The sequence below is a fragment of the Bufo gargarizans genome, chromosome 2 (assembly GCF_014858855.1).
Source record: "Bufo gargarizans isolate SCDJY-AF-19 chromosome 2, ASM1485885v1, whole genome shotgun sequence".
Taxonomy (NCBI): domain Eukaryota; kingdom Metazoa; phylum Chordata; class Amphibia; order Anura; family Bufonidae; genus Bufo; species Bufo gargarizans.
This window is the reverse complement of record NC_058081.1, coordinates 275,310,314-275,323,323: the sequence shown is the minus strand read 5'-3', so window position 1 is coordinate 275,323,323 and position 13,010 is coordinate 275,310,314. Positions and strand designations below refer to the sequence as shown.

General features: G+C 37.6%; 1 protein-coding gene across 1 annotated transcript in view; it reads right to left on the bottom strand.

Annotated features, from left to right (window-relative positions):
* Positions 1-357: 357 nt before the first annotated feature.
* TFEC (transcription factor EC) overlaps positions 358-13,010 on the bottom strand; it is a 118,012-nt gene continuing 105,359 nt past the window's right edge. The window contains exons 7-8 of the mRNA XM_044277012.1: positions 3,680-3,827; positions 358-1,957 (exon numbers count right to left, since the gene is read on the bottom strand). Of these exons, the coding sequence (XP_044132947.1) occupies positions 1,601-1,957; positions 3,680-3,827 (505 nt within the window). The 3' untranslated portion in view covers positions 358-1,600. The remainder of the gene's footprint in view (positions 1,958-3,679; positions 3,828-13,010) is intronic.

Below are 13,010 nucleotides of genomic sequence, written 5' to 3'. Positions count from 1 at the left end.
ATGCAAAATGCAAAAAGCTGGTCTTTGATAATTTTGGACTGGAGACTTTTTGCTCAAATGTAAATAAAAGCTGAGAAAAGTTTTTTGTTTTCCACAATAATGCCTCTTGTACGTCATCTTATTATCTTTTGGGATACACCTATGTCATTTCCCATCAAAGAATTACTTGCTGGTTGAATAAAAGTAACTTTAAGTCTAAATTTGCCAGGGGTATGAATAATTATGGGCTGCACTGTGTATATATATATATATATATATATATACACAGATATATACACACTATATATATATATATATATATATATATATATATATATATATATATAGTGATGCATAATGGCTATATGTTACTGAATGGGACTGCCCTCTGAACTCTTAAGTACAGAAAGAGTTCTAAATGTGTAAAATATTATGCCTCAATGTTATAGAATTTGTACTAATCCCACAAAACTATATGCCAATCTGCTCAGTTCCTCCTGCTCTATAACATGCTCCCTAATGATCTGACATAATATTCAATGTTACACATTGCCTTTAAATTTAGCATTGAAGGCAAATGTTTTAAGCATTATATGATGCTACAGCCACGTTTTTAAACCTAGTCATTTTTGTCTTCCTGCTGTTTAAAACATAATCTTGGTGAATAATTGCTGCTTCTGGTGATGAGGCATATGGGTACCGTGATTTGACAAAAGGTTCACCGTTCGGTACAAACGTCACAAAGGCACTTGCCTGTTATGACATAGCGTTATTAGAGCAGCTAGTGTTTAAAAACTATCTATGCAGACTCTAGTGAGTTAGAAGCAAAGTGTAGACCAGAAAGTCCTTAAAGCCATACCTGTGGCCTCTTTTTCTGACACAATTCCTGATGTACTGTTCATTGGTACATAAGTGTTAGTAAATATATCCCATCAAGATGATTAAAATAATACCAATACATCAAAAAAAGAAGAGAACTTTAATGTCCTAATCTAGAGTAATGCCAGTTGTTATTTTAGTCAGTGTAGCAGAAATATAAAATGGCTATTTCCTCACGAACATCCGAGTCAACTATGAAATTTGAAAAATAGAAATAAGTTTTCACATTTTAAAGGCCACAACATTCTTATTATACTGGAGTGTAAGAAAAATACATTATATAGCAAATATCTGTTGCTATGAAACATAGAATGTGTCGGCAGATAAGAACCATTTGGCCCATCTAGTCTGCCCTATGGCCCTTTAAAGACCCTTAATTAAATTTGCTAAAAGGATGTTCCATTTATCAAAATGTCAACTTAATTACCAGTGGGAAATATTATACTGTAATACACATACACAAAATCATTAAAGTTTAGTCACCAGGTGATTTTTAGCCCCAAGCTAAACAAGTTGAGTTGTATTTACTAATTGGAGCTGTTATAGTGGAAAATTACTTAGGCCCATGTAAATTTAATGGGTGAAAAATATAATATACAAACATGTCACTTTGACATTCATGTGTTAGAGAATGAAGTTGTTCATTTTGCACTCTTTCCCTGCAATGAAAATCACTTTTTCCTTTACGTCTTCTTTGTAAGTTGACACAGAAGAAACTGTCTTTAGGGTCTGTCTACTGTATTTATACTTCATCACCATCATCACTGCTGAAACTGCTTCTTCTGCTGCTTCCTTTGGAAAGGTCAGGTGACGTTGCCGACAGAAAGGGGTCAGTTCCGTATGGAGACATTTCTTCTAATATCTGTTCCTTAAGTGCAGCACTGAAGGATAAATCTGTAAAGTGTGAGAGTGGATCAGAAAATCCTGTTGACCCATCACACAAGTCAGTTGATTGTCCAATACACATAGGAAGCTGATGAACATAATCTTCGGACATATTTTCTCCAAATGTTTGTTGCTTAATGACTTGTGAAGTTAATTCTACTGTGCACATTGATGGCATTGGCAAACCATGTGCTCTGGCTTGCATTTCAAGTTCCTACAGTGAAAAAAATAGGATATATATTATTTTATGTTCCTTAGAAACAAATACAATTTTAATCTGTTAAATTTGTCAATCCCTCTAAAATAACAATTTTGGATCTCTTTCTTAGAACTCTATATTGTGCTGGTTTTCAGCTACTCCTGGAAATGTATGAATAACTGACATATGGGTGATACCATTCCTCTTGCTGAATCAGTGCTGACAGTGTCAGAATGACACTATGTTAGGGACACAATGCAGAATTCTAGTAATAGATACAGCAGAATTGTTGTCTTATGCAGAATGTAAGTGTTCACTAAAGCAGACATGTCAAGATAGCAGGCAGGTCCCCTTTAAACTAAGTTCCGACACATCATAGAGACGTGTACGAGGTTTAGATTGGGGGGGGTCTGGGTCTTGAGACTCCGAGCAATGAATATGATAAGGGGACACAATCTCTTTGTTGAGTTCTGTGCCATTTTAGCTCCTTACTGTACATCTTTACTTCCAAAGAGTTGAAGACAAACTAGATATAGTTATATCACCTATCTTCAGTTCTCCATATACCTCTGTATGGCCCAGTCCTTAGAAAAGTAATTATATTGCAATAGTAACTTATTTATATTTACCAAACTATACCCAACATTAGTCCTTGTCTGTTTTTGGGCAGATATAATTTGAAATATATTTAAATATCTGAAGCCTACTTGACATGTTTTGACATGCACATTTAGGGTACTTTCACACATTGGTTTCTGTTAGAGTTTTTCTGCACTTTTTCATTTTTCGGATCTGCATTTTTTGCTGTTAGCATTGTGAGATATGGCAGGCTGTTCTGGCAGAGTCTCTCTGGTGCAGTGTTTTTTGTCTGGCAAATTCTCGGCATGTTTACAAGGTTGTGGCCAGATCTCTGCCAGTTCCCATTAAAATTTACTGGGGCCAGATGGGAACACAGTGGCTTCTGGAAATCCAAAGAGACCTGGTCCTTGCCAGTACAGCCTGTCGGATCTCATAACGCTAATGTAAAACTAGCCTTAATGTTTTTTTTTTTTTTTGTTATTTCTCAATACTTTCCCTAAAGAGGAAAAAACGCCATGAAGAAAACACTACTGGTAAAACACAGTAGCCCAGATTTACAAATGTGTTTGTGCCAAAAATCTGTTTACAAAGTAGCACAAATTGGCAGTATTTGACACATCTAAGGTTTCCACACTTTTTTCTGACATGTGTAACAAGGGGGGCGTAGCTTAGAGGAAATGGGATGGAGCTTCATGGGAAAGAGTCAGGTCCTAAGATGCACCATTCTGTACCAAAATTGCACCATAGTTCTGACGTAAAAATCCCAGAACCAAATTTAAGAGGGTAAAAAATATATAAATTGTAAACTAGGTGTTTAGCTAAAGGAGAACACTTCTATAAAAACACTTTTAAATTAAACACATTGGTATTTCTTCTAAAGGAAATATTGTTTTCTATATCTTTTGTTTTACATTGTGGAGAGACATAAATTGGTTCTCTTGATTCTTAGCACTTTTAAAACTCGCAGGTTTTAAATCAAAAAGCTACTCATTGAGCAATGTCACTGTACATTTATTCAGACAATCCTTGTAAAAAGTTAAATGCATTCTGTCATTGCAAATGGCTCCAGCATCTAATGGTTAAAATAAATAAATATCTAGTGGAGGAATAGATCAGGATAATTTTCAGAAGTTTAGAACTTTTTTGCACTTAACCAACCTGAATACGCAGCAGCAATCTTCTGTTGGCTTGTTCTATTTTTTTCTGTCTATGTTCTAATTCTCTACCTCTTTGTTGTTCTTTTTGTAGCCACTTGATGTATTCAACTGAAGCTTTTAAAATAGTTCCTTTGTTCCAGCGCATATCACTGCAAAATGGCGAAATAACCTTTCTCAATTGTGCACATCAGCAGAATTCATAAGAACTTACAAAATCTTTTACATTAACCTGAAATAATGATTTACATGACTATTATTCACTGTTAGATATTATTGCTTCTGAATGGAAATTTTAATAGAATAGTTAAGAACTCCTTATATAGTAAAATTGATCCTGGAATGAAAATATGTGTCAAAAGAAACTAATAGAGAGACTTTTTGTGAGAGCGCTAAATGTATTATGATTCCACCATTACAGTTTTTATATTTTAAGTGAAAATTGCTTTTATTATTAACTTTGAGATTAAAATCTATGTTCAGTACTTATACATTAATGGAAAAGAAATGTACATTGCCAAGGACTTCAGATTACATTTTTAAAGATCGTTTTAAGTATAATATTCTTTATATTTGACTCTTTTCGGGAAAGGGAGAGGGTTTCATTGTTAAAGTAAAATAAACTACAGTTTTAAAAGGGATTCTTATTTGAAAGTGTACAGAATTTCAAAGTATAACATCAATGGAAACTGCTACTCAGATGTTTATTTTAGCTGTATGTTAAGACCATCAAATCTACTGACCTGAATCTAATCTTATCTAAACATAATGAACCTGTACAATAAAGTAATAAAGAGCAAAGGCTAGGATGCAATGGGGAACCTTTATTAAGTGTAGATACTAAAAGTACATAGGAACATCACCATAGCTAGAGTAAAAAGGTTGGTTCTGGTCTGGTGAAGAAAATAACCAATTAAACTAAACAATTAAGCTATGAATATATGTTTAGGCATATAGCTATAAAGCAACTTACATTCTTTCTCAACCATACAAACTTTGAGGTATTATCTAGAAACTCAGACAGCATTTGCCCCCTTTAAAGAGGACATTAATGGGAAAAAAACGGTCAAGAAATTGAGTTCAGGTCATAGATACAATGATTGAAAGTGGGATATATTAATTTGTACTTCACAAAGTCTTTTGATTGCTGTGTCTTATCTTTCGATGTCAATGATAGGTCTACTACAAAGATGTTTTGATATGTTTTAAAAAGTACCATAAAAATACAATTAAACCCGCACTACATGTAACACGGATAAGTTGCAGTTTTGGTTAAAATTAAAGGCCTGGGGAGGAAGGAACTCTAAAATAAGCAACACCTGGAGTATGTTATGTTTATCATAAATTCCATAGTATCAAACTACCCAAAAGAACAGCAAAAGCAAAATTGCATTGAAAGCACTTAATATGTTCTTATTGACTATGAACATACATCAAGCCACTACATTTTCACTTACAAGAAAACAAGAAACAAGAAAAACAAAACACTGAAAAACAAAAAGACATAAAGTTTATGCCAATAAGTCGGTGGGGCTTAGAGGAAGGGACAGAGCTTATTAGAAGGTTGGGGCCCCCTTTATAATAATTTTTTGCTAGACAGCTGCCATTAGCTGAGTGCAATGGTTATTCTTTATAATATTGTAGATGATATCCCACCACTGAGCATCTCTATTGCTGACCAGAGTTCCAATCGAATTCTAGCTACAGAACACCACTTGATAAATGAATTGCTTTATATGATTCAGTTATCTCTAGCTCCCCATGTGAATCAAGTCTAATACTGGTTTGAATATAGCAATCTATAATGCTATCAATTTCTGAATTAGGCCTCATGCACACGACAGTGTTTTTTCACTGTCAGTGATTTGGCTTCAGTGGTCCGTGTCCGATTTTGCTTCAGATGTGTTTCCTTGTGTCTTCCTTTTTTTTTTGTCTGACAGGGGAAAAAAAAAATGAAGGTTAATGAAAAGTGTCATTTTATTGCACCAAGGTCTTGTAGAAAATAAACGGACACGGACGCAAACACGGATGACATACCAGTTGTGCGTCCGTTTTTTTGACGGACCCATTGACTTGAATGGGTCCGTCCTCCGTTTTCCACTGACAAGAATAGGACAGGTTATATTTTTTTGACGGACTGGAATCACGGATCACGGACCCGGAGAAAAAACGGAGGAGTATCAGTTTTTTTTTTTCACAGCTCTATAGAAATGAATGGGACCTCCGCTAAACTGTGAAAAATGACGGATCGGACGCGGATGCACACAACGGTCGTGTGCATGAGGCCTAATGCAGTCATTGTTTAGTTAGTGATCTCCATCAGTGATTGTGAGCCAAAACCAGGTGTAGGTCAAAAACAGGACAGATGCAAATCTTTCCATTATACCTAATCTTTGTGTACCCTCTACTCTTGGTTTTGGCTCACAATCACTGATAGAAATCAATGATCAAATTTTCAAAACACTGTGAAAGTGATCTACAGCTACAAATGTCTACAAAATAAAATATAAAAAAGAATATTTGTGGTTATAAGCACAAAATAAATTTCATGAAGAAGCATTTGGTGATATCATAATTAGTGTTGAGCGAATCGAAGCCAAATTGATTTTAAGCCAAATTTCCTCATGCTTCGTGGTAACGAATCTATTTTTTCTGTAATGACTGTAAAAAAAAAATATAAATACATACTCACTTTATTCACTTGTGTGCGAAGATGCCGTCACAGCCATTTTGATTGCAGAAACCGTGCAAAATCTCGTGCGGGGTAACTTATGACATCACCACGCCAGTGCGCTGGCTGGGCGTGATGACGTCATCATATTACCGCGTGAAATTTCAGGCAGTGTCTTCAATCAAGATGTCTGCGAAGGCCTGTAAGCAAGCAAATGGATAAGGTGAGTATTTATTTTATTTTAAATCATAGCCTCAGATGCCGCAATCAGCGATGAACGCAGAATCTGAGGTGTTCAATGACAGGGGCCATTCCCCATCATTGAACCCACTACATACAAAGAAATGCGCTTTAGTAATTTTGTGAAATTCGGTGAAGCAGCCAAATCGAAATTTTCATAACTTTGCTCATCTCTTATCATAATGAATTTAAAAAAAAACTGCAAAAGGCATATTTTGCATGCCTTTGCAGTTTTTTATTTCATTTGTAAGTTCACATGACCTGTCATATTAACATGAACAGAACTGTATATATATATATACATACATATATATATATATATATATATATATATATATATATATACATACAGGTGCATCTGAATAAATTAGAATATGATCAGAAAGTTGATTCTCAGAAAATTTGAATAATATATAAGACCAATAAAAAAATTTTTACTACAGAAATGTTGGCCTACAGAAAAGTATGTACAGTATATGCACCTAATAATTAATCGGGGTTCCCTTTGCAAGAATTACTGCATCAATACCACGTGGCATGGAGGCGCTCAGCTTGTAGCATTGCTGAGGTGTTATGGAAGCCCAGGTAGCTTTGATAGTGGCCTTCAGCTTGTCTGAATTGTTGTATCTAGCAGTGGCGGATTATAATTAGGGCGCTTGGGCCTGTAGCTCCGGGTCTGGCATCGCTGGGGGGCCCAACACTGACCAAAACTTAATTAATACTGTGGGGGCAGTGTGGGGGAAAACTACTACTACATATTAGAGGACATTATTTTTCAGGGACACTATACAGGCATTATTACCTAGAGCACAATATATGATGTTATTATTACTGGGGGCACTCTAGGGGACATTATAATTGCTGTAGACATTATAGGGACATTTGGGGGTCATTTAACAAACTGGTGTAACATAGAACTGGCTTAGTTGCCCATAGCAACCAGATTCCACTTTTAGTTTTAGACAGCTCCTTTTGAAAATGAAAGGTGGAATCTGATTAGTTGCTATGGGCAACTAAGCCAATTGTACTTTACACCAGTTTGAATTAGTCATGGCGTTCTGGGGCAAACGGAGGAGAAGAGAAGATCTACACGACAGGAGATATCACTGGAAGTAAGAGGTATGTGGTGCTGTATTCTATTATATGTAGAGCTGGCTCACTACTGTGACCTGCGTCTCATCTTCTCCTCCAAGTCTTTTTTTTATTATAATTGACAGTATTTTTCGCTTTATAAGACGCACAAAATGAGGGAAAGAAGTCAATGCAGATGGTCACAACGGCCAACCGATGAGCAAATGGATGAGGTGACTGTGTTTTTTTTCTCTCCACCATTTCAGTGGAAGACAAGTGCAAGAAAATTCAGCTTTGTGGCTGAAATTCGGATCAAAGTCAATTTGACTTTGATTAGCTCATCGCTAGCTGCAGTTTTCCCTATTGCTTGTGTACCTTTTTCTACAACATTTTTTCCTTCAACTTTCCATTAACCCCTTACTGATCAATGACTTAAAGGGCTTCTGTCACCCCCAAAACTCATTTTTCATTTTTGGGCATCCTCCTTTCAAAAAAATGCCCCCTCCTCCTGCTGATTGACAGGGCCAGGGAGCGCTCTCCTCCTCTGACTGGCCCTGTCTGCAATTCAAATCCCGCCCCTGCACCTCATTCGGCGCAGGCGCTCTGAGAGAAGGACGCTCGCTTCCTCAGCACTTCCTCAGTGCGCCTGCACCGATGACGTCTTCTCTTTCGGGTTTAGAGGTGATGTCATCGGCGCAGGCGCACTGAGGAAGTTCTTAGGAAGCAAGCGTCCTTCTCTCAGAGTGCCTGCGTCGGTGCGGGATTTGAATTGCAGACAGGGCCAGTCGGAGGAGGAGAGCGCTTGCTGGCCCTGTCAATCAGCAGGACGAGGGGGCGTTTTTTTTAAAGGAGGATGCGGCAGCTACCAGCAAGTAGACGCCCTACTTGCTGGTAGTCGAATCATTTGCATATTTTAAACGATCGATTTTTAGTGAAACCAAGCCACAGAACAAGGTAAGAGCCCTATATAGGGAATAGTCATCCAATAAGGATTTTAATATGCCCAAAAATGAGTTTTGGGGGGTGACAGAAGCCCTTTAACATGTACATCATGATGTTAGTTACCGCATCATAACGTGCACAGTACTTCATGAAATGAAAGTGTCCCCGCAAGTATACTTGCAGTGACACCGGCCTCTTAATGAGTGTCATCGACAGCAGAGCTGTCAGGGCACCCATCAGGGGACCAGTCCGTCCGCTAACACTAGTGATGACAAGCCACAGCAAAGTCACAGACGAGACTCTTTGCTTGGCACTAGCGCCATTGACCCTGAATGGATACCAACAGAGTCATATACTCTGTCTGTTCCAGACTGTCACAGTAATCCATTATGAAGTTATGGGGTTTAGGGGGGTGGAATATTTTAAAATTTCTTCATTTCGATGACAGCACACAGTGCCCCCAACATGATGACCCCAGACATGACAGGGTTTATAAAATTAGGCACCTTATAAATTATTTAAAAGAAATTTTTAAAGAGGCCTACACCCCAGAATATTGCCGTGGAAAAGTCACTTGTCCTTTTTAAAGGCAGGCTTCAATTTTGCCAATATTTGCCAAGGAAGAGGGCACGATTTGGGCTAAAAATGTATAAGCTCTGCAAGAGCTACACCTATAAATTTAGAGTGTATGAAGGCAAAGATACCCAGTTTTGCCCTCCTGAATGCCCCTCTTCCTCCAAACTGGCAGGTAAAATAGTGTGGGATCTTTTGCACCCTCTTTTAGATAAGGGGTACAACTTGTATGTCAACAATTATTACACCAGTCAGAAAGACAGTGGCATGTGGCACCATAAACCGCAATCAAAGAGGCCTGCCCAAGCTTTTTGTGATCCAAAAATTTAAGTCTGGGGAAATTAAGGGCCTTTGCAATGGGGAAATTTTACTTGTAAAATATTGAGACAAAAAAAGATGTCCTCATAATGACATCTATGCATCCAGACAGTAACAGCCCTGTTCCTGTGTGCGGCACAAATGCCACAGTCTGTAAGCCTGTCTACATACAGGATTACAATAAATTTATGTGTGGTGGACCTTGCAGACCAAATGCTGCAGCCCTATAGAGCAGTCAGGAAATCCCACATTTGGTACAAGAAACTTGCAGCCCACCTTATGCAAGTAGCCCTGTATATTTATTTTGTCATGTTCCAAAAAGCAGGGACCCAAGGAACATATCTTGTTTTTCAAGAACAAATCATTAAGAATGTCATATTTGGAGAGCAGCGCCAGGATAGCAGTGGGATAGCGTCATCTAGTCATGCCAGCAGAATTATGCCAGGGCAACATTTCTCATCAGAGGTGTCCCCTACTGCGAAAAAAAGCAGAGCCCAAAAGAGATGTATGGTCTATTACAAGAATGGGATATGGTGGGATACCATATATCAATTGGACACCTGTCCAGATAAGCCTGGACTTTGAATTAATCAGTGTTTCCGCATTTACCATACTTCCCTAGATTAACTTATTCAATTTACATTTTCTAACTTATTTTATGCACTTTTGGCCATTTTTTTTTTATTATGCAATCCATTGCTTTTTAACACTCCACATTTCATTATATTATTAGCCAATTATAATTTGGAAAATTAGACAAACTCCAAAATGTAAAAATAAATTCTTATTATACCCCTAGATGAATACCATAAAATAATAAAATTCTCACTACACCCCTAGATGAACACTTTAGGGGGTATAGTTTCAAAAATTGTGTCACATTTTGGGGTACCCTGGGGTAATTTCAAATGTTACACAGTGCCTGAAAATTATTCCAGTGAAATCTGCTCTCCAAAAACTATATAGTTTTGCTCTATCTGTTCTAAGCTCTGCCGTACGCCCATACAGCAGTCAACAACCATATATTGTCTGTATTCAGGAGAAAATGGGAAACAAATATTGTGGTAACTTTCTCCTGTTACCCCTTGTGACAATGAAATCTTGGGCCCTTGATTAAAATAGAAAATCTGGGAAAATAGTGAAATTTAAAAATTTCATCTCCATATTCCTTTAATTCTTGTGGAGCACATAAAGGGTTAACAAAGCTTGTAACATCAGTTTTGAATAACTTGAGGGGTGTAGTTTCTAAAATAGGGCCATGGTTTCTACTATGTAAGGCCCCCAAAGTGACTTCAGAACTGAATTGGTCCTTAAAAAAGTGGGTTTTAGAAATTTTTCTAAAAATTGTAAGAATTGCTTCTAAAATTCTAAGCCTTCTAATGTCCTAAAAAAATAAAATTACATTTTCAAAATGATGCCAACATAAAGTAGACATATGGGAAATGTAAAGTAATAACTATTTTGTAAGGTATCACTATCTGCCTTAAAAGCTGAGAAATTAAAATTTTTAAAATAACAAATTTTTCAAAATTTTCTGTAAATTTTTATTTTTTTTTAATAAATAAATTTGAAACATTGTGACTTAAATTTACCACTAACATGAAGTTCAATATGTCACGAGAAAACAATCTCAGAATGGCTTGGACAAGTAAAAGCATTCCAAAGTTCCACATAAAGTGACACATGTCATATTTGCAAACATCAGTCTGGTCACGAAGGTGCAAAATTGGCCCAGTCATTAAGGAGTTTAATATGCTTGGAAGCAACACAGTGAACAGCCATCTTCTTTAGCAATTACCTTTTGTAGCCTACCATCCTTGTGAAGGGAGTACATGACTGTCTTGTGTACAACTGTCAAGTCAGCAGTCTTCCTCATGAATGTGTAGCTTACTAAACCAGACTGAGGGACAAGTTTAAGGCTTAAAGGGATCCTGTCACCTAAAAAAACATATATAAAACTGCTAGCATTACCTCATAGTAGCCCCCAGTCTGTTAATAATCATATGTTTGATCAGTTAGTCTGATGCTCCATAGGTTCAAAAAACGATGTTTTAAGCGCCATCAGCGCTATCTTGCCGGTCAGCTTGAAGTCAAGGGGGCAGCGGCTTCCTTACTTCAAGTCAAGGTAAACACGCCCCCTAATCGTCCCCTCTTTTGTTAGATTGACAGCCTGCAGTGCGGCCAGGATCACATATATCTCACGCATACGCGGTGCGCTCCTTGGTAAGGTGCGATCTGGTCTACAGCTGCCGCTGTTAGCAGGGTTCCATCGGCGCACTGCGCATGCACGAGACTTATGCGATACCGGCATCACTGCAGGCTGTCAATCTAACAAAAGAGGGTATGGTTAAGGGGCGTGCTTACCTTGACTTAAAGCAAGGAAGCCGCTGCCCCCTTGACTGCAAGCTGACCGGCAAGCTAGCGCTAATGGCGCTTAAAACATAGTTTTTTTTAACCTATGGAGCATTAGACTAACCGATCAAACATATGATTATTAACAGACTGGGGGCTACTATGAGGTAATGCTGGCTGTTTTATATGCGTTTTTTAGGTGACAGGTTCCCTTTAAGAAACCTTTGCTGTTTTCTGGTTGTTGATTAGCTGATTAGAGTGTGACACCATAGTCTACAATATTGAACTTTTTCACAATTTTGAAATACCGACTTTTGCATTTTCATTAGCTGTAAGCCATAATCATTAACATTAAAAGAAACAAACACTTGAAATAAGTCACTCTCTATGTAATGAATCTATGGAATATATTCAAATTTATTGAGATGCACCTGTATATACATATATTAACCCCTTTCCGACCAGCACTGTAATAGTACGGCGCTGCGGGAAGTGACTTCCCGACCAGTGCCGTAGGCTCCTGCACCCGCCCCAATAGCTGCAGGGGACCAACTGTTCCCATTTGCCAGACTCCTGCTGTATGCGTCAGCATTGGTGAAAACACTGCGGCATGTGCGAGGTGTGTGGAGGGAGCACCTTCCCCATCAGGTCCCCGCGCTGCTGTGACCCCATAGCAGGGAAGGCAGCCCGATGCCTTCCACAGGTATCGGGGCTGTCTTCCATGTAAGCCTGTGAGATCCAGGCTGAAAGGCTGTAAGTATATTACAGTGTGTAATACACTTACACACAATGCATTATAATACAGAAGTATTGTAATGCATTGTACAGAGAACAGACCTCCAAAAGTTGTGGGGAAAAAAAGTTTAAAAAAAGTTAAAATAAATTTTTGAATAATAAAAAAAAATTAAAGTTTCAAGTTTAATTTCCCATAATTAAATAATAAAAAAATTGTAAAAAAAAATAGGAAAAAAAAGAAAAGTAAACATATTAGGTATTGCGACGTCCATATTGACCGGCTCTATAAAAAAAATTTCACATCATCCACCCTGTCAGGTGAATGCAGTAAAAAAAAAAAAAATATTATATAGTGCCAAACAGCCATTTTTGGTCACCTTCCCTCACAAAAAGTGTAATAAGAAGCGGTCAAAAAGGCATATTTAGCTCAAAA